The following is a 22991-nucleotide window of genomic DNA, read 5'->3' on the forward strand; positions in this document are numbered from 1 at the left end:
GAATTGAGTGGTTCCATATTTTTTTCCCTCTGCTTGGTCTCAATAATTAACCGTTACTGATTGACAATTTTTTCTTGATTTCTTGTAGTGTTTCTTAAAGCCAGAAAGTTGCCATCTGAAATGACTTTAGTTTTGGGTCATGTCTGTGATCTGTTTTTGTTGTCCAAAATTAAACAACTGAATGAACATCCTCCGAGGACGGTGATTCCATAATTTTTGCCAGGGGTTGTATTTTTTGTGTTTGCTCATTGCACGAATGGGTTTCAGTTGTACTCACAGTATTTTTCATTGTCATACTGTATGTTGATGTTATAACATGTGGCTAAAATGAGTCAGATCAACCCCTTAAGTGGTATAAGACATGAATAAATCAAGCTCACCTGTTGACTGTTTACACACATTGTAGTAAACCTGATCGCACACTGCAGTTTTCCATGTTCCATCTACATCCACATAAGCACAGGAATGGTCTTTCTTGGGTTCATAAAAATCTCCTAAACTTATGATTGACTACATCTGTTGCTCCATTTGTATTCAAAAACGTTACGGCATGCCCATGCGGAAAACCGAGAGATCTGGCACGGTGACATGCGTTAAAGAAAAGTGCTAGTGGACACGTTCTGTTATAATGCTAGTGATAGGGGCATAGCTTTTCAAATACAGAGAAATTGCTATTTTTACACCACTAATAAGCTCAAAGTAGCTCCACACTTTATTGATGGGATTCTGAGGGCCATAATAGGTCCCACTTTATAATAAGTGTCACTAAGTACTATTTAGTTACACGGTAACAAACCATGTAACTACAGTGTAACTACTGATGAAATACACATTGTTACAGATTAACTACAGAGGTACAGGTTATGTAAATACATGTGTATTAAGGTTCATTTTGACTTGTGTAAGTACACATGTGTACTAGAGGGAAAGTACTTACACAAGTAATAGAGCAAGTTACTCATGTGTAACAATGTGTGTGTACTTACACATGCACATACTGGTACTCTTTCCAAGCTGTCTGGCACATTTTTTAAATATATTTTCTTGTTTTCTACCATAAACATAGCATTGGTCAAACTTCACATGTGATTTTAAGTATAGTTAAACATTACATTAAATATTAAAAGAAGGAGCATTTAATGATTTAATTTAGAAGATGGAAACCTGTAGGTTTTTGTGCTGAATGATCGGAAATAAGTGGAGTCTTTAGGTGAGCTAACAAAGTAAGGTAATGTGCTGGATGTCAATGAGCACTTTCCTCCTGAGGTGATGATATGCTGACATCCTTTTCTTCCCATAATCAAATCTAAATAATGATGTTTAGCTGTTGGATAAGTTAATACTCAACTTATCACACACATTGTTACACATATGTAAGTAGAGTTGCACGGTGTACCGAAGGTTCGATTCTTTTTCGATACTACGTCATCACAAACGATTCGGTTCTTTAGCGTTCGATGCTTTCGATACTGTATATAGCCCAGTCACTAGCTTCAAATGAGTCAAATTAGTAGGCGCGATTTGATTCAGTTCATAAGAAAACTGATTCACACCGCAGCAGTCGGTGTGGCAGGATTCAGATAAACTTAGTGTTCTGAACAAATGAATCGATTCACGCGCAAGCCAGCAGAGCAGCAGCGAGTGTAGAATGGCGACGGCTAAAATAACAGATGTCTCTCGTCCGCGACTTGTGGACAAAACGGGCGTGAGGAGTGAAGTGTGGGAAAATAGTCTGAGATGTAGGCATCTGTTTTTTATTGATATTTTTATTTTTAAATAAAATAACGAAAACTGAAAGTGAAACTAAACTACTTTATTAGCGCTGTTTTCACTCCCGCAGTTGTACAGCGGGGGGTGTTGTGCCGATTCTGTCCGCGAAGCGGGAGTCGGATTCAGTAGCGGATTCGGCACAAGGGCGGCGGCACCTCGCGCTCCGCGGTGTTAGTTGTAAGCGCTCGCGCTAGCCGCAAAATATGACAGAAAACACTGAGGGAGCTGCAGAATTATGTATGGGACTAGAATATGAGCACGAGGAGATCAAAGAGAACCTTTACCTGTGAGTAGCTCACATCAGAACATGCAAATCTCTCTCTCTCTCACTCTCGCTCTCTCACTCTTTCTCTGTGTCTCTCTCGCACGTGAACGCCTCCGCGTTTGACCTGCAGCAGTGTGTTTAGCTGTTCTTAAAAATCATTTTAATTAAATAATAGTTCTATGCTTCTATGTTACAGTGTTATTTAACATAATTCTGATCATATTTCGCTCATTTAGCAGACAAGCACCCTGATCTCTACAAAGAGCTGAGAAGTCGACAGGTTAGTGGAGTTAGTCAAGATACACTCTGTCTGTAGCTTTACTAAGATTTACTAGCGACTGCTAGTAAATCACGTTAACACGGAGAGGAGTGTGCAGGAGTTTTGTTTTGGACCCGTGGTTTTCTCTATTTCTCCATTATCCCATTGGCTGTGAAACATGAACTCAAGATGTTCACGTTTTCGCGTTTCCATCGCAAATCTGTGGTCAGGCACGTAGCCTGCTTGCTCGTTACACTGAACATGGGCTTATTAAAAACGGTAAACGTTGATTAATAAAACGGAGCAGTGAGTGTTAAAATGAACATAACATTGTAATGTTCTTCTGTCTCTTTATTTTCCTTATTCAGAACTTAACTTCTGCCCGCCCGTCAGGTTCACATAGTCAGGCTACCATTACCTCTGGTTTTAGTTTTAGTTTTTAGGAAGTGTTTAGATAATTATGTTATAGTTAAGGTTATAATAACGAAACTTGTTTTTTGTACAAATGTTTCATTTTAGAATAAAAACGTTTGCACCGATTGTTCAGTGTTCAATCCAGTTCAGTCAAAAATAAACATTTTATGTTCAGATATTTTTATTGTTTTTTTTTCTTCCAAGTATCGTTTTGGTATCGAGAATCGTGATACTACAGTTGGTATCGGTATCGAAGTCAAAATTTTGGTATCGTGACAACCCTATATGTAAGTACACTTGCTCTATTACTTGTGTAAGTACACTCATGCTGGTACACATCTGTACTTACACAAGTCAAAATTAACCTTAATACACATGTGTAATTACATAACCTGTACCTCTGTAGTTAATCTGTAACAATGTGTTCTTCATCAGAAGTTGCATTGTAGTTACATGGATTGTTACCGTGTAACTACATAGTACTTAGGGACACTTATTATAAAGTGGGACCCCCTAATATTTAAAACAAGGATCTGAGAAGTGAACAGATACAGTGAATGTCGTCTTTAATGTCAGGGCCCTCAGAATTCTACCAGTGTAGTAAGCTTAAGCTTTCTTTGCATGGAAAATGCTATGCCGCTATCGCTACCATAGTAAACCTAATGGAAGCATCAGCTAAAAGAGCTGTATTTTAGAATGCTGGTGATAAACAGAGTTGACATATACGACAAATGACAAATGTACTCATTATAATGTTTCACTACATCCAAAGTCCATTTCACACCAGATTTCACCTTTAAACTTAGATGGACTTCAGGGTTCCCCACTGATACTTAGCACTCACCTTTTGTCATACACGTTCGAGAAGCTGTGTACCATGATTCACTCCCATATACAAATGCGTAACAGTGCCCCCTATAGGGCATCCAGATCATCCTTGGTTTATCTTCTTTTTCCTGGGGGCAAACGCCCGGGAACTGAACAGGTAGAGTCGGGACAACACCTGTGAAGATCACATTGCCACACACAGTAAAATACTGTTAAAGATCATTCATAGCAATCAGGTAAGTGATCTGGACAAGAGAATTTCTTAAATGCTTTAAATAAAAAAAAACCCAAAAGATTAGCATGTGAAATACATTGTGATGTTATTGCAGGGCATTGTAACACTGCAGAAGCAGTTTATCACTTTTATTGTGTTTTATTGTGTCAAGTGAGACAGTTTTCTGTCTGGAAAATATAGCTTATTTGACATGATTATTAAGAATGGGTCTACACTGGGCATATAAACACATTTAAAATTTGTTTTGTTCATAAAACTGGTGGTGCTTGCTGTGGGTGCTACAACAATTTATGCCAGGGGTCAGCAATTAAGTTTGGCCGGGGGCCAGATATCTTCCAAGGCATTATGTGCGGGCCACAAAAAAAAAAACAGTTTTGGAAAATGAAGTGTAATGGGATGGAGTGCTAAAGACTAGTAGCTCTCCAGCCCAGAGGGTTGTTGAACCCAATTGTAGAACAGTTGATCTCAAAGCAGGTGAACCCAAGAATAAAGGTATAAATAAATAAACACAGCACTTCTCACACGGGATCAAACCCGTGTCGTCAGGGTCGCGGCCCAATACACTACCGCTGCCCCGGCTAGTGAATTGGGACACGGCTGGGAAAGAAAAAAAAATGCCCTTATAAGAAGATAGGGAGCCCAACAGGCAGGGGAGGAGACAGGGGAGGATTGAAAACAAAAGCTCACAAGAGAAGCTTTTCTTATATAAATATTTTTTTCATTATCGTTCATTATAGTTTAAACAACCTCACGGGCCAGATGTTTCATGCTTATTGCCTATTGCCGACTCCGGCTCTACAACCCCCTCCCACCTTCTGCCCCCAGCATACACTGAATCAAAATCATGAACCCCCACTTTAACAACACAGTACTGAAACTTCAATCAACCTAGTACTCAAACCTTTCAAAAACTGACATGCACTCACACATCACATATGTTGCATAAATGACTCAGACTACACCCTCGCTCGGCCTCAACACCCCCCTCTGCAACTGGATCCTGGACTTTCTGACGGGGAGACCCTAGTCAGTCCGGTTCGGGGGCAGCACCTCCAGCACCATCACACTGAACACTGGGGCCCCCCAGGGCAGTGTCCTGAGTCCTCTGCTGTTCACCCTGCTGACTCATGACTGTGCTGCAAAACACAGTTCTAACAGCTTTATCAAGTTCGCCGATGATACAACCGTGCTGGGTCTCATCACCAAAGGCGACGAGTCAGCATACAGAGAGGAGGTGCAGCGGCTAACAGACTGGTGTACAGTCAACAACCTTCACCTGAATGTGGACAAGACAAAGGAAATGGTTGTTGACTTCAGGAGAGCACAACACACCCACTCTCCACTCAACATCGACGGGTCCTCTGTGGAGATTGTTAAGAGCACCAAGTTCCTTCACACGAACTGTTCTCCCTCCTGCCTTCGGGAAGAAGGTACCGCAGCATCCGATCCAGCACGACCAGATTCTGCAACAGCTTTTACCCCCAAGCCATCAGACTCTTTAACTGCAGAGACTGAACTGATGGTTTTTCTGTATCTGTCACTCTTACCCCACTTACCCCAGAAAATGGAAAGCACTAAAAAACCCTACTACCTCACTGGACTCTATTGCACACTGTGTAATAGAGGTAACTACTACCTCACTGGTCTTTTTTGCACACTGCATAATTTGCACACTGTCTTAATATTTATTATTCTTTGTCTGTATTGTGTTGTATTGTCTGTCTGCACTTTTGTTCTGTCGACACTGTGTTTATGTGCACCATGGTCCCTGGAGGAACGTTGTTTCGTTTCACTTTGTACTCTGTATATAGCTGAAATGACAATAAAAACCACTTCGACTTTGACTTTTGACTTTGACTAAAGTGGTTTGAGGGATTGGAAATGTGTCGGTTTTGAATGCATCAAAGCTCACCTGTTGACTGTTTACACACACTGTAGTAAATCTGATCGCACATTGCCGTTTTCCATGTTCCATCTATATCCACATAAACACAGGGGTGGTCTTTCTTGGGTTCATTAGGGGCCCACCTCTCCAGGTTTAACTTCCAGTTATCAATCCACAGGAAGTACCCATATGTCTGTTCAAAAACAGAAAAATGAAAATATGACAAGCAGCGCTCAATTTGGATGTTTAGGGGTGTAGTCTCTTAGGGGTGTACTCCTTTTGTTGATGGTGGTTTAGACATTAATTGCTGTATATTAAGTTATTTTGAGGGATGAATAAATTTACACTGTTATATAAGCTGCACACAGACTACTTTTCACCGTCTCAAAGTGTCATTTTGTCAATGTTGTCCCATGAAAAGATATACTAAAATATCTGCAGAAATGTGAGGGGTGTACTCTCTTTTTTAGTACACTGTATGTGTGTACTGATGGGTGCGGTGTTCTGGAACTAAGTAGTGTTCATGTAAATTTTAGGCGTATTGCTATCTTGGCAAACGAGATCACAGGTGCACCACTGACTAATTAGAACCCTGACAACAGTCAACTATCAGACTTCCATTCCTTTCCATTCCTTGGCAATGGACAGCCACACTGTATGTGCTCAACAAACACAACACACGTGGACTTGCTGCATGGTGCAAACCCAACTTTTAAATCAATGATAAACAGAATACTGAATAAAATAACATTGGAGTTCCCATAAATTATCTGCCCCCATGCCTTCACAAGCAGATCAGTTTCCTCTGCTGAGAAGCACAGAAATGCTGCACTGTTAAAATTTAAAATTTAAATCTCTTTTAAAGGTAATGGCAAGTAAAACACTGATTTGTTTATTTCACATTACACCTAAAATACACCCAAAATTAATTAAGAAAATCAGTACATGCCTTGGAGTGTTTTAAGTCGCCATTATGATACCAAAGACACACCAACATGCCCTAAATCAAGCTGCGAGAACAACAAAATAGGGCCATAAGTCTTTTTGTCTACACTTGTTGCACTGTTTCATACCTCCATAAGGTTCAGGCCAATCCACAGGGGATGTTTGAAGTTGTGCGCCTGCACAGTCATGTAGGACTGAGTGATAGCATCCCGAATGCTGGCCAGGTTTCCCCCCAAAGACCGACAGTGACTCTGCGCATCTTTCCAGGTCAGATTTGTTTGGATTAAAATGTAAGATGAATTTCCATGGTGGAAAGTTTTAGGCATCTCTTTAGGACTTGAGGTGATTTGTTGATCTGGAAATTAAGAATAAAAAGCTATAAGAAAGTTTAAAAAAAAAAATTTAAAATCCATTACAACTTCAGGCACATTTATTAATATACAGAATTGTGCAGAAGCGTTAATGTCCTGGAATAAATAACTAGGATTGACTAATTATTAATTAATATGAATTTCCAAATAACTTAATCTCTGCATCTTTTACGTAATTTTTTTATCCTATGACAAAGAGAGTGTGGATATTATGGTTGGCAGGCCATAATAGTCTTTATTTAGAGTTATCTTCAACTAGAGTTAACAGAGTAAGGTTAGATGTAATGAAAATATAACTAAATTGAATACAAGATGTGAAGGTCCTTCTTTTACCATATACATTTTCTAGTTCTAGACTACAGTACAGGCCAAAAGTTTGGACACACTTTCTCATTCAATGTGTTTTCTTTTTCATTTTCATGACTATTTACATTGTAGATTCTTACTGAAGGCATCCAAACTATGAATGAACACATGTGAAGTTATGTATTTAACTCAAAAGAAAACACATTAAATGAGGTTTGTCCAAACTTTTGGCCTATACTGTATGTCTGTTTTTACCATGTTCTCCTTCACCAGTCTTACACACTATTACAAAACCATTCAATAAAAACGTTATCACAAAAAAGAAATCGATTATTATACTCACCTATAGCGGCACTGCAAATATAACCATTTTTGCTGTTGCAGTCTTTTTTAACCCACTGTCCCATATCAGGATTTGAACCACCTTCCATAGCAACACAAGACCCACCCTGAAATATAAAGAAACTGAGATTTCATGTGCAGCCATAATGGTGGCCTGTGTAATAAGGTAATAATCATGCCTTATTCAAAAGAAATGTTTTACCAATAAAACATTTTCAACAAACGAGAAAAAGTAAACAAAAAAAAAAAAGTATTTTAGTTATACCGTATTGCCTTTTCTCCAGGTTGTGTAAAGAACAGGACTTCCATTGGTCCATCTAAAGCCTTTGTCCGCCAAATTATTGAAGCCAAGCCATAAATCTGGGCCTCCGTCATCCATCATCAGGGTCAAGAATGCTGCCAAAAGCAAAACATGACTGATTCAATAATGAATTACATTTACATTACATGATTACATTTGATCACGCACTTAGTCAACATCAGCTCTCACTATATATACATATTTCACTGTATCTTTAAATTCTGAAACTGCTACACAGCTAATTTTCCAGTTTGCCAAATCAACACCACGATTGTCACGTTCTCATCCTGTTCTGTATCTTTCCTGGTCTATCTCTGTGTTTCTATCTTTTCCAGTGCCATGTCTCCGCCCCTGTCTTCAGTGCTCCCACCTATATTAATTTGTAACTTTGCCCCCTCGTTATCTGTCCACAGGTCGTATGCTAATTTACGCTACTGTTACGCTGCACTGTCATACACACTTTAATTCCCCAAGAACTGGGAACTTTAAGAACTTTACCAGCCTTAAGCTAGATACAACATTGCACTACTGTTATACGGGTTCTATTTATATTGTCACTTGATCTTAATCACCATTAATATTGCACTATTATCTTCTGTCTCACAAATGTCTATTGTGTTTTTGTTGTATTGTACATATAGTGTCTCCCACTCATTTAGATTATATTTTTATTTCTTTTTATTTCTATTTATATATCTATTTCACCCCCACCACTACTGCACCTTGTTCTGTCTCATGTATGTCTGTGTCCCTGCTGCTGTATTGTACACATAGTGTCTCCCCTTTTTCTTTATTTTTCTTTATTATCCATTATCTGTACTTGCTGTAAAATTGGGAAGGAGAGTAACGTAATTTCAATTCTATGTATGTCCTGTACATATGCAGCATTGACAATAAAACTACTTGACTTGACTTGACTAATTAAAATTTGCAGGAGGAATAGACAAGTCATGAAAATCATGGAAATTTATTGGTTAAAAAGTGTATGAACCTTGACTTGGTATTGTGATTAATTTGTGTAAAAAAGGTAAACAAAAAAGTTTCCAGATTAACCATATGCATTAATGTGTTAATGGTAAAAGCACTTGTTTATATAGTGCTATAGTATAGACGTACTATAGTATACTATAGTAAAGACGTACTAATTCTCTTTAATTAATTATGGGTGTGATTTGTGCGTAATGTGAAGTAAACCAATCAGCATGTCACAGACAGGTGCACTTTGACTTTGGTAAATTGGTATTTTAATGGCGCAGCACTTCTGCACTTCTCAGCAGAGAAAACTGCCCCTTTTGTTCACGCTGTGAAGGAGTGCGTCATTTACGGGAACAGCAATATTATTTTTTTTTATTGTGTTTATTGTTGATGTAAAAGTTGGGTTTGTGCACAGCTGCGTGTCATGTGTGTAAGAAATAGGTATAGATGTCTGACGATTGAATGTAGTCAGGGTTCAAATAGGTCAGTGGTGCACCTGTGTTTTCCACCGCCAAAATAGCAATACACCAGATATTTACCTGAACACACCTCACTTCCAGACCACCACGCGCATCGGCGTAGATATATACGTAAACTCTGTCGATATTTTAACAACGCATGGGCAAGACGTGGAAAAAGGACTGTTGGCAGGGTGTAACGTATCAATGAGCATTACAACACACCTTGCACAGGGTGTAAGATAGGGTCCTGATGCTGCATTTACAATGCTCCATTGCGTCACTGAACACGAATGGTCACATGTGGGTGTTACGAGGGCATTTCCTGCATCATCCAATTAAATCGTTTTTTAATAAATGGGAAATGGTTTTATTCTAGCTTTATTTTCTATAAACTAATAAATATAAATGTACAGTATATTTATAAATGTAAATGTTCAGTTCAGCTTCATAACACTGTCTAGTGAACAGCAAATAGGCTAACAAAAGCAAACTTTTCCAATTAAATTATATATTAATATTTTTGAAACCCACCAGAGACCCCAACAATCACTGCAGCCTTTCTCCACGCTGTATTATTATGCTCAGAGTCCCTGTAAATCAGCAGGGATTTAACATAAAGGACAGGGAAGCCTGAAACCACAACGATTAGCTTTTCTTCTATGCTTCTCTGAAATGGCAAACACTTGGTCTCTGATTGGACAGATGCATCACATTGGATGGATTAATTTACATAAAGTTCACCTTGGCTCAACTTTTCATTACATCGCATTCTCCGGACTCAATTCGCCGGACCCATGATGCACCACAACACTGGTGCACTGATTTATCCCATTAAATTGAAAATGAATGGGATAAATTGTTGTGTGTTGATGTGACTGAGCATTGTAAATTCAAGCAGGCATTCATGAAGGGTCACAATTTGTCACATGGTTGTATATTATATCTGCTGGGTCTGACCTTGCTGAAGACTGTTAGTAATGGATGCTAAATCTCCTCCAAGACTCCTACAGTATGATCTTGCTTCATCCCAGGTTTTCAGATCCAGGCCTATCTTGAAACACTGTAAGCAAATAAGAACATTACAACATTGTTTTATTCTATAAACTACGGACAACATTTCTCCCAAATTCCAAATAAAAATATTGTCATTTAGAGCTTTTACTTGCAGGAAATGAGAAACGACTGAATTAATAAAAAAGACGCAGAGCTTTCAGACCTTAAATAATGCAAAGAAAACAAGTTCATATTCATAAAGCCTTAAGAGTTCAGAAATCAATATTTGGTGGAATAACCCTGGCTTTCAATCACAGTTTTCATGCATCTTGGCATGTTCTCCTCCACCAGTCTTACACACTGCTTTTGGATAACTTTATGCCTTTACTCCTGCTGCAAAAATTCAATCAGTTCAGCTTGGTTTGATGGCTTGTGATCATCCATCTTCCTCTTGATTATATTCCAGAGGTTTTCAAATTGGTAAATTAAAGGAAATTCATCATTTTTAAGTTTCATTTTTAAATTTTTAAATTCATTATTTTTTTTTCAGAGCTGTATACTGTATACTTACATATTACATTCAGTTTATGTTCACATATCTTACAATCACACACATACCATATGGTATAACCATTATGTTACTAAGAAAGTAGTAAAAGTAGTAAAAGTGCTCAATTTAAAACCACTTTTACCTGTTTCTGTAGTTTATGCCAGTTGTCAGCACAGCCTCCTGTAGGGGGGTCAGTGGGTGCAGCAGTGGCATGGGCCGGGACAGCTTCACTTCGTTTACAGATAAACTTTATTTTTAGACCACAGTTCACACTTTCCCAAAGTCCTGGAGAAAGCAGCAGGATTGTAGCTGTTATAACCCAACCTCCGAACATCTGTACAAGCAGTTTCATACACTACTCTGCTTTTACTCAATGCAAGTAGAATGTGCAATTGCCTAAAGCTCTGTTACAGCTACATTAGTTTTTAGAGGTGTAATGATAAGACTAATTAAAGAAATCAAGCAGATCTCAACCCCATAGAAAACCTTTGGAGGGAGTTTAAGTATGTGTTGCCCGCCGACAGCCCCAGAAACATCACTGCTCTAGAGGAGATCTGCATGGAGGAATGGGCCAACATACCAGCAATGTTTGATAACCTTGTAAATACTTACAGAAAGCGTTCGACCTCTGTCATTGCCAACAAAGGATATATAACAAAGTATTGAAATAAACTTTTGTTTTTTGACCAAATACTTATTTTCCACCTTTATTTGCAAAACAATTCTTTCAAAATCAGACAATGTGATTTTCAGATTTTTTTTCTCATTTTGTCTCTAATAGTTGAGGTCTACCTATGATGTCAATTACAGGCCTCTTTCATCTTTTTAAGTGGGAGAATCTGCACAATTGGTGACTGACTAAATACTTTTTTCCCTATTGTATAAAATGACAAAGGTGCATGGTTCTGTTATTGTTTCCTTACCATGAGGCCAACTCATCGCAACACATTGCTCCTCGCTGTAGAGAAAGGTTGGCTCGTTTTCTGCCCATGCCTGGAATACCACTGGTGATCCATCCATCCACCTGTAGAAAGAACATGTGTTCAATGTTGCTGTTCTGTTCTGTAAAAAAAAACAAATTAGCATGTGCTGCCTGTATACATCAGAGTTTATACAGAGTTTTACAGTGGTGTAAAAAAAAAGTACATTTTTTGCATGTTTATCACTCTTAAAAGTTTCAGATCATCAAACAAATGTAAATATTAGCAGTCAAAGACAATTCAAGTAAACACAAAATGTATTTTTTAATGCAATCATGACAATATCCATAGAAATAAAGAGAAAGAAAGTAAATGTGATCCATCGGTCTGGAAAAGGTTATAAAGCCATTTCTATTTTCTTTTTTTTCACATTTTCTCCCCAATTTATATGGTAAATTACCCAACCCACTCATTAGGACCCCCTATCACTAGTGAAGCCCCAACACCAAGAGGGTAAAGTCAGCCACTGCCTCTTTTCAAACTGCTGCTGATGTAGCATTGCTGAGTAGCATCACACCGCACTCAGAAGAAAGCGCAGCGACTCTATTCTGATACATCAGCTCACAGATGCCCTGTGCTGATCGACATCACCCTTTGAAGAGATGTGGGGAAAGAGCGTCATCTAGCCACCCAAAGAGAGCAAAGCCACTCTCTCTGGGCTCTGGTAGCTGATGGCAAGCTGCATGAACAGGATTTAAACTGGCGATCTCCTGATCATAGCGGCAGCGCTTTAGACTGCTGGACCACTCAGAGCCCCAATAAAGTTTTGGGACAGTGTGAACCATTATCCACAAGTGGTGAAAACATGGAACAGTGGTAAACCTTTTCAGGAGTGGCAAGGTGACCAGAATTACTGCAACAGCTCAGCGTCAACTCATCCAAGAGGTCACAAAAGACCTTATAACAACATCCAAAGAACTGCAGGCCTCACTTGCCTCAGCTAAGGTCAGTATTCATGACTCAACCAATGACTTGTATGGCAGAGTGCCGAAGTCAAAAACATCTTGATGATCCCCAAAAGACTTTTGGGGAAAATACTCTGTGGACTGACGAGACAAAAGTTGAACTCTTTGGAAGGTGTGTGTCCCACACATCTGGCGTAAAAGTAACACCGCATTTCAGAAAAAGAGCATCATACATACAGTAATACATGGTGGTGGTAGAGTGATGGTCTGGGGCTGTTTTGCAGCTTCAGGGTCTGGAAGACTTGCTATAATAAATGGAACCATGAATTTCACAAAAAGTCTCTCACAAAAAGTCCTGAGATGAATGTCTGCAAACGCTAGACTGCAGTTGTTGCTGCTAAGTGTGTCCCAACCAGCTATTAGAATTAGAGGGCAAACCTTTTTTTTTAACACACGGTCATGTAGGTTTGGATTTTCTTTTCCCTTAAAAATAAAAAGTTTTATTTAAAAACTACATTTTGGGTTTACTTGTGTTGTCTTTCAATACACAACTTTGACTCTAAGGCTCTGAAACATTTAAGAGTGACAACTATGTAAAAAAAAAAAAAAAAAGAAATCATGAAGGGACCAAACTCTTGTTCACTCCACTGTGTATCTTATAACTTACGAATAACTTACGAAATAGACTTGTCCAGATCAACAATCATCCCAATGTAGGAATAAGGTCGTTTGTCTTTACTCTGTAACACAACATAAGCAATTTCATAACATACTTACAACACAATTTGCTACTCATCAGTTTAATATTTGGTGTATCTGAATAATCAGACTCATGTCTAGTATATGTAGAAAAAGCAATAAATAATAAATAAATAAATAAAAAGAATAAATACTGTCTTGCTGTAGGTTCCAAATTGTGCTTGTTTTATGCTTTGCTGAATAAAGGCCAGTAAAATCCACTTGTTTCTATACTATGTCATGAAAAAGGTTTACCTACAAAAGATTTACTTTATTGATGACCTTACCTGATGCCACAGGAACAGTCTCTCACTTTCATCATTAATGACCACAAGATCAGCATGTCTGTGTTTACAGAAGCTCCGTGCTTCCACCATAGGGACAGATTCATCGTTATAGAAATAATACTGATTTCCGTTGAAAATAATCCAGCCATCTTCAGTTGTATTATACACTGTAAAAACAGAGAAAGTTATTAAGGAGTGGAACAAAAAGTATACTTTTATATATATAAAAAAATGAATTTTAGACTTGTCTCTTTTGTTCTCTGTAAGAGTTTAGACATATAGCTCTGGAAAAAATTAAGAGACCACTACTAGTCTCTGAATCGGTTTCTCTGATGTTGCTATTTATAGGTATATGTTTGAGTAAAATTAACTGAATTGTTGTTTTATTCTATAAACTGCAGACAACATTATTGTCATTTAGAACATTTATTTTTAGAAAATGAGAAATGGCTGAAATAACAAAACATATGCAGAACTTTTAGAATAATGCATAGAAAATAAGTTCATGTTCAGAAATCAATATTTGGTGGAATAACCCTGGTTTTTAATCACAGTTTTCATGCATCTTGGCATGTTCTCCTCCACCAGTCTTGCACACTGCTTTTGGATAACTTTATACTTTTACTCTTGGTGCAAAAATTCAAGAGGTTTAGTTTGGTTTGGGGGCTTGTGATCATCCATCTTCCTCTTGATTATATTCCAGAGGTTTTCAATTTAGTAAAATCAAAGAAACTCATTACAATTTTTAAGCGGGCTCTTAATTTTTTTTCCGGAGCTGTATACTCTAATGTATGCCAACTAATAAAAATTAACTGTATTGAATTACGGTGTTCCAACCACTTCTATGGACAACAGACTGCTTCTACAAACATCAGAGTATGGACTCCCAGGAGCTTAGTTCCAGTGAAAGGAACCAAGAGATTTTGCTCAATTTCATGCTCCCAATTTCATGCTCTTGTGGAAAAAAGTTTGGGGTTGGCGCCTTCCTGTTCCAAAATAACTGCATTCCATTGCAAAAAGCAAGGTTTATAAAGACATGGATGAACAAGTTTGGTGTGGAGGATCTTGATTTGCCTGCACAGAGTCCTGACCTCACCCTGATAAACCACCTTTAGGATGAGTGGAGATTGTGAGCCTCTCGTCACACATCATTGTTTAACTTCACAAATGCACTTAATGAAGAATGGTCAAAACACAAAAACCGAAACACACCCCTACACCTTGTTGAAAGCCTTCCCAGAAGAGGTAAAGCTGTTATAGCTGCAAAGAGTGAACCAACATCGTATTAACTTAACGCAGGGTGTGATTAAGAATGGGATAAAACTTAAGTTCATATGCATGCAAAGGCAGACGAGCGAATACCTTTGGCAAGATAGTGTGGTTTCATTTTATTTGGTTGGCAATAAAAAAAGTTTCTAGTTTTCTAGTTTTTTGAAATTTGGAACAAAGGTCTAATATGAATGTAATAAAAAATAGAATTAAGCTCTAAGGCAGAATATGAACGCAAAAGCTAAAAGAAAAAAGCAAACTTTAGGATGGATGGATGGATGGATAGATGGATGGATATGCTGGCTGAAGGCATCCAGGAGCTTGGCTCAGGATACAAACCTACTTACCTAAAAATGAGAAATTCTTTTTACTTTTTACTGTATTTATATTTATCTGTTTAAATCATATGTGGTCCTTTTTCAGGTAAAAACACTCGTATTGCTGAGATAAATGAATAGGTGTAATTTGCTTAGGTGCCTAAAACTTTTGCACAGTACTGTAGATCGATAGATCTTATCAAATCATATTTTTTCTTAACTCATTAAGATGCTTCACTGACTAACATAGGGAAAATAGCATCTCTACCATTGCTACTTCAGCCTTAGTGTAACTGCACTATGTAACTTTGGTGCAATGGACAGATATAACTCTATGTAATCCGACTCATATTTACACACAGTTCTGTAATATTACTCTACCTACTGAGTCCATGCTTTTTCCACTTTGAGTGCTGGTAATGTATATCTCAGCTTGTAAAATGTATTTGTGGCACAAAGCTCGAAGCACTCTGTGTCTTTCCTGCAGTGAATTACACTGAAGAAACCAAATTTTACTGGTTAGAAAACTTACCTTTACTTGTGATGTTTACTTCCTTTGGAGTCACACCTAGAAGAGGACAGAATGTGTAAGATGTGTTAGACATTTTAGCAACCTTATTTTAAAGTATAATCTATAAGGCATTTTTATTAAATCTTTTAAACTGACATTATTAATAATAAGGTTATAAAATGATTCACTATATTTTAAATCAAAACTAGCACATAATTTTTGGTCATTTTTACTAAAAATCTTAAAACAGACATAGTCAACAATAATTAAAAGTGTGAGTTTCACTATATGCCTTTACCCTTCAAAGATGTTTCTATAGTAAGTAAAATGATTCTGTTTCTATTGTAAGATGAATAAGAGTAAGAACTGACGGTAGCACTTTAAAATAAGACTACCTTTATAAAGGGTTTATTAATGGTTTACAATTAGTTTATTAATAGTTACTAATTAGGTTGTACATGCCTCAAAAATAATTAATAATCAGTTATAACACATACGTAGAAAGAGCAACAATGACCAATAGTGAACCCACAGCCATCTATATTATTGCCCTTTCTACGTATGTGTTATAACTGATTATTAATTATTTTAACCTTATTGTAACCTTAATAAACTAATTGTAAACCATTTATAAACCATTTATAAAGGTAGTCTTATTTTAAATTGGTACCGAATTTACTTTACTACCACAACTGACTACTGACATAAAACAAATTCTGTAGTAGGTTGTAGCTCATTGTGTAGTTCATCTTTAGTTTTTTAAACTTAATGTATGTAAACCCACGTCAGTGTCATTGCAATGCTGAGACCCTTCACTCAAACAATACCTGCTGTGGGTGATGGAGGCGATTCTATATTTGGAAGTGTGCACAAAGCAGCATTAGCGACAAACTAGCGGTATTAGCGACACCAGCTACCAGGCTTGGAGCATCTAGCTAGCAGCATTAGCGACACCTGTTACCAGACTTGAAGCATCAGGCTAGCAGCATTAGCGATGCCTGTTACCAGGCTTGGAGCGCTGGCTTATGGGCTTGTAGCATAAGGCTAATGGCAATAGGGGGCGCGGGGCTCTTGTGAATGTTTATTTTATTTTAAAAGGACCATTTAAGAAAAAGTGTTACCGGAACAATTAATCAACACTTATGTGACCCTTCTGTTATATTCATTTGTCAGGAACAGCTATGGTATTTAATGTTTATTTATCCAAAAGATGTCTAAAACCCCCAAAGAATCAGAAAAAGAAGTAAATATATCATTACTAACTGGTAATGGTGTTTCTTACCTCTAACAGGTAATGCTTCAATTAGGATAATTCACTCGTTTTTCATAAAAAAAAATCCTGTTCAAACTTTTTAAATGTTTCAGTACTTTCTTACTTTTGAAAGACCAACATATAAACACACAAACGTTTTACATAACTTAATTGCAATTTTGTTTTAGTTTTTGTTCATTGCAGTGGGTTATATGTTGATTACACTAATTAAAGGTGCATTATGTAAGACCTGAGAGCGAGTGGGTGAAATGGCTACTGCAGTCCAATTTCAAAACACCACAGAACGTAGTCTGCTCTGCCCACCCCTCCCCAGCCATGAAGTTACTCGGGTCGCCAAATTCAGCAGGCTGAATCTACACAATCTACATAAAGTTAAGACTAGGAGAGGCAGAAAACTTAGATTTCAAGAGAGAGGAGAAATACAGCAATTCTAAACTCTTCTATCACCCGTGCTCGTCGAGTGAACCCCGCGCTCGGCAAGTGAGCCCCGCGCTCGGTGAGGCTATTCCCCGCGCTCGGCGTGAGAACCCTGTGCTCGGCGAGGCTATGCCCCACACTCGGCGAGGCTATGCCCCGCGCTCGGCGAGTGAGCCCCCTGTTGGCAAGTGAGCCCCACGCTCGGTGAGGCTATGCCCCGCGCTGGGCAAGTGAGCCCCCAGCTCGGTGAGGCTATGCCCCGCGCTCGGCGAGTGAGCCCCATCCTCGGCAAGTGAGCCCCCTCCCTCGGCGAGGCTATGCCCCGTGCTGGGCAAGTGAGCCCCCAGCTCGACGAGTGAACCCCACACTGGGCAAGTGAGCCCCACACTGGGCAAGGCTATGCCCCGCGCTTGGCGAGTGAGCTGGCCGAGGATATGCCCCGCGTTTGGCGAGTGAGCCCCGCTCTGGGCAAGGCTATGCCCCCCGCTTGGCGAGTAAGCCCCCTGCTCGGCGAGCGAGCCCCGCGCTCGGCGAAATGATATTTTATCATTTACCACTAAAAATTTGTTACATAGTGATCTTTTAAGGCAAGCGGAAGAAAAAAAATCATATTTTCCTAGATCTTCAAATTTTAAAATGGGTCAATTTGACCTGTAACATAACTGGAGGGTTAAGATGATAAGAATATTATGCTCTGTACCTTTTTGAATCTCACAAAGCCAGTCCAGTCTGTCTCCACACTGCATGTCTCTCCACTCTCCAGTCTCAGAGTTGCGCCAGTATTCATAAGTAACTGCAGCACATTTTTCCATATTGTTTAAATTGTCTGGTTGCCCTTCCTGCCAGCTTTGATAGGAGGACTGAAAAAGAAGAAATGAGCTGGATTTAGACTCTGTACTGCTCACACAGACCCACTGATGATTCAACAGTGTAGAGCTAATTAACCCAACTTACAGAGGAACCGTCACTCCAGGTAAAACCAACTGAGGGGTCCTGGATGCTGTAGCCAATCCATGCTGTTGATGAACTGTTAAAAAAGTGAATGCATGCTTTAAACTTTTATCTGAATCCCTGATGAGAAAAAGTGATCTGAATAAACGAGGCAGAAAGTAGGCATATTCCCTGCCTGGGAAACTTCCCTTTGTGAGTATTACATCTTTACATTATAAGTGTTGATTTAACGTCACATTAAATGTACTTTTATGCAATTTAATCGTACTATTGAAATTCTTCAAAATATGAAGGGCCATGGATGCTCAGCAGATCACCCCCAACTTCCTTGCAGTAGTCCAAAGCCTCAAACCACGTCTTCTTCGCTTCTGTTACTGGATTAAAAATCTTCAACAAAGAGAACCAGGAATAAGTGGGAGTAAGGGCAAATCCATTAGTTGTTTAGTCATAATACTTTACTTACACTTCAATTTTACACTTTTAATCTTCTACAAATATTTTAATCTTATACATATTTTGGCTGTTATTCAGGATTTACTGTCTATTAATGGATCAGAAATACCTTAAAACAAAGGTCTCTGTCTGGTAGTGGATTCCAGCCCACACTGCACTTTGGAGTGGGAGTGGTTGGGGGGGTTGTAGTTGTGATCACCCCTTCAGCTTTCTGCTTACAGATGTACTTCTCTACGTTAGTGCAGCTCAACACATCCCATAATCCAGCGAGTATTCCTGTGGTCATGCCAACACAACCATGTTTTCCCCCTGTATTTGTAAGAAAGCAGCATAAAAGTTGAGTTGTAATTTTTTTTTTTTGCAATAAATTAATTGAATTCTTCAGTATTCAATATATGTTCAATTAACTTATTTTTAATCATCATACATATTGTTGTTTCGTTTCTTACTTTTTTAATAAAAACTCTATTTGTATCACTACCCCTCTAATGCACAACATGGTTCAAAAAGGATCCGTATTCATTTTCTATGTAACTTTATGTATGACGGGTGTTTCTACGATCTTTGGAATAAATTAATCATTAATCATTTTCTCTTCCAAGAATGCAGTAAATAACTTGTTTTTGTTTATAACAAATCTTCATTTTTATTCATTTCTTACTTTATGAAAAAGCACAGCTTATTTATTAAACCTACATCAAGTTTACACACGTCAGACACAACTGAAACTGACCATTTTACAGCTTAGAACAGCACAGCTCCCGTCATATAGCTAACTCAGTATTGTTTTAACATAGTTCTAACCTTTACTTTAGAGAATATTAAATGACACTAGTGAAAGATAACTGTACATATATATATATATATATATATATATATATATATATATATATATATATATATATATATATATATATATATATATATATATTATTTTCAGGTTACTTTGAGTGAGTATATTACCTGTCAGAAAGTTACAAGTAATTATTATTAGCAAGCTAGATATTCGTTAACATCTATTTAGTTAGCTAAATCCACTGCAGACAGCTAACTATTGTAGTTAGCTTTGTTAAAATTAAATCTGTAAACAATGTACTTAGCTAAGCAGTTAGAACCAACGAAAGTTAGCTACATACAGTATATTTAGATAACTAAAATAGAATATGCCAACAGCTAATATCTAGTGTGTGTGTGTGTGTGTGTGTGTGTGTGTGTGTGTGTGTGTGTGTGTGTGATAAAATGACAATACTAAATACTAAATAAGCATTTGGGCCCACTCACTGCTCAAGTAGCTACTTGAAACAAATTATTATAGGATTAAAAGTTACTTAATTTTATATCATAATTCCATATAGTAATATAATAGTAGTATTATTACTCATATAAAAACTATTTTTGTACTATTTAAAGTATTATGGTGAAAATGAAATGAATAATCAATGGTAATCCAAAACAAGATATTAAAGAATCCTAAATAAATAGATTTCAAAAGATAGAACAACAACAAACTCAGTGAGTATGAAATAAAATGGGAAATGTATGCCATGAATGCAATGAATGTGCATTAGAGGGGGTGTGCATATGTTTCGCATTAAAGGGTTAAAAGACATCGCTTCATAAAAAAAAACACCTTTTATATTAATGGGTTTTGTTATCTTACCTGGCATTCCAGCATTAAAGTGTGTGAACAAAACTTTGTTGCTATTGGTCCATTCAAAAACATGCACATCCTCTTGGTTGGACAGACCGATCCAGAAGTGTCCTGATTGTGCTCCAGTCAGACTGACCAGAAAGGCATTTTCAATCCTGAAAGAAATAGAAAAACAAACCAAACCAAATCTGGATGACTTCTGCTTAAGAAGAAACACAATATAGCATGATGAGGGACTTTTTTTCATAATTAAGAAAACACTACAAGAAACACCCAATACCACTGTGTACAAATGTGATTGCACATTTTATTTCATTAACTGGATTGTGCTCGAGTTTTGAAAAGCACAAACAGCTGCCGCAGGTAATTTGCATGGTGCGCGAGGAGAACTGTGAATTGAAGGGGGAAAAAAACGCCTGAGAGGAGAAAAATTAATCCAGAGATCGATATTTTGTTTGCTCCCTAGTTTCACATTTGTGCTTAAGAGAAGTTAATTTACACACACAAAATGTTAAAACACGCTGGTGAATTTTTTTCACCTGTTATTTTTGAGCCCCTGACTTTTAACATTGATGTGACGCCATACTCTAGGCTCTGCTGTTCTTGAGCAAATTTGAAGGCCACATGACATTTGGAGGTCTGTAATCATTGTTGTCAACCTCCGCACACTATGCTTCTCAGCATCCATCATTTTACGTGATCTACCACTTTGTGGCTGAGTTGCTGTATTTACCAGTTGCATCCACTTTGTCATACCGTATTTTTCTTACTTTAAGGCGCAGCGTATTATAAGGTAAATTTTATGCGACACTAGTAAGGAACAGTGGTTCCTTCTTATTCAGCAAAGCTAAGCTAAGTAATCAAAACTGTTATTCTAAAAAAAAATACAAATGGGCATTGAATATTAATCTACACAGATTTCTTTCCTAAAAAGTACCGTGCTTCTGTTTATTTACAGTAAGCTTATATTTCTAGATTTCCACTAAAGCTGGGGCATTAGCAATAGCATTAGCGGGCTAATGCTGCCTAAGAGCGCTACACAGCAGGCTACAGGCTAATAATACCAACCCATTAGGTCAGGGGTGTCCAAACTTTTTTTGTTGGGGGCCAGAAGGAGTAATATATTTTAAGTCACGGGCCACAGACTTAAACAAATAATGAAATATACCACTTTAAATAATACGTTTTTCCTGATTATATCATTTACACACCATTTTACTTGACTTACTATCTTTATCTTTGACAGTCTTGTGTAAACTAAGATTTTTCAAATTGATGTTTAATTTCATGATGTCTCTTAATATTAAACTCCTTAATTACGGCAACTTATAGACCCTTTGTCCCGTTTTTCTGTGCTAGAAATGCGCACTCTCTCCGCTTTTAGACTCTTTGGCCCGTTTTTCTGCGCTAGAAATGCGCACCCTCTCCGCTTTTAGACTCTTTGGCCCGTTTTTCTGAACTAGAAATGCGCCTTCTCTCCGCTTTTAGACTCTTTGGCCCGTTTTTCTGAACTAGAAATGCGCATTCTCTCCGCTTTTAGACTCTCTGGCCTGTTTTTCTGCGCTAGAAATGCGCACCCTCTCCGCTTTTAGACTCTTTGGCCCGTTTTTCTGAAATAGAAATGCGCCTTCTCTCCGCTTTTAGACTCTCTGGCCTGTTCTTCTGCGCTAGAAATGCGCACCCTCTTCATTTTTAGACTCTTTGCCCCGTTTTTCTGCGCTAGAAATGCGCATTCTCTCCGCTTTTAGACTCTTTGCCCCGTTTTTCTGCGCTAAAAATGCGCACCCTCTCCGCTTTTAGACTCTTTGGACGTTTTTCTGCGCTAGAAATGAGCATTCTCTCCCCTTTTAGACTCTTTGGCCCATTTCTGGCACCTAGCGTTCAAACTTTGAATCTCACATTATAAAAACCTGCTTAACAGCGGAAAATTCAAGGATTTTAAGTGCACCTTATAGTGCGTAAATTTAGTAATGAGAAAATTTCACAACTGGACTTATTCCTCATGTGCTGCATCCAATCACAGTCCCATGATGAAATTCACTGAGCTCCTGAGAGCAAGCAATTCTTTCACTAATGTTTATAGAAGCAGTCTGCATGCGTAGATGCTTGGTTTTACACAACTGTGGCCATGAAAGTGATTAGAACCTGAATTCAATTACACTTTTGTTAATATAGTATCTATTTAAAACCATCTCTCATATATTGTACAGGCATGTGAAGTAATTTATTACCCGAGCACCTGAAACAAACTGATCATAAAAGCCAGTGAATCCACAGGACTAAGACCCAGCAGAAGTTGTGAAAAAGTGTGGTCAAGCTATCTGCCCAACCAAATTATG

General features: G+C 38.0%; 1 protein-coding gene across 1 annotated transcript in view; it reads right to left on the reverse strand.

The window, feature by feature from the left end:
* Window positions 1-22991, reverse strand: part of LOC103028579 (macrophage mannose receptor 1) — a 42298-nt gene that overhangs the window by 7088 nt on the left and 12219 nt on the right. Inside the window, exons 11-26 of the mRNA XM_049482826.1 lie at window positions 20662-20807; window positions 19111-19310; window positions 18817-18935; window positions 18552-18624; window positions 18298-18457; window positions 15929-15964; window positions 13811-13977; window positions 13464-13525; window positions 11824-11924; window positions 11043-11185; window positions 10315-10417; window positions 7886-8016; window positions 7622-7727; window positions 6730-6956; window positions 5684-5849; window positions 3553-3711 (exon numbers count right to left, since the gene is read on the reverse strand). Of these exons, the coding sequence (XP_049338783.1) occupies window positions 3553-3711; window positions 5684-5849; window positions 6730-6956; window positions 7622-7727; window positions 7886-8016; window positions 10315-10417; window positions 11043-11185; window positions 11824-11924; window positions 13464-13525; window positions 13811-13977; window positions 15929-15964; window positions 18298-18457; window positions 18552-18624; window positions 18817-18935; window positions 19111-19310; window positions 20662-20807 (2099 nt within the window). The remainder of the gene's footprint in view (window positions 1-3552; window positions 3712-5683; window positions 5850-6729; window positions 6957-7621; window positions 7728-7885; window positions 8017-10314; window positions 10418-11042; window positions 11186-11823; window positions 11925-13463; window positions 13526-13810; window positions 13978-15928; window positions 15965-18297; window positions 18458-18551; window positions 18625-18816; window positions 18936-19110; window positions 19311-20661; window positions 20808-22991) is intronic.

This window comes from Astyanax mexicanus, chromosome 8, assembly GCF_023375975.1.
Source record: "Astyanax mexicanus isolate ESR-SI-001 chromosome 8, AstMex3_surface, whole genome shotgun sequence".
NCBI classification, from domain to species: Eukaryota; Metazoa; Chordata; class Actinopteri; order Characiformes; family Acestrorhamphidae; genus Astyanax; species Astyanax mexicanus.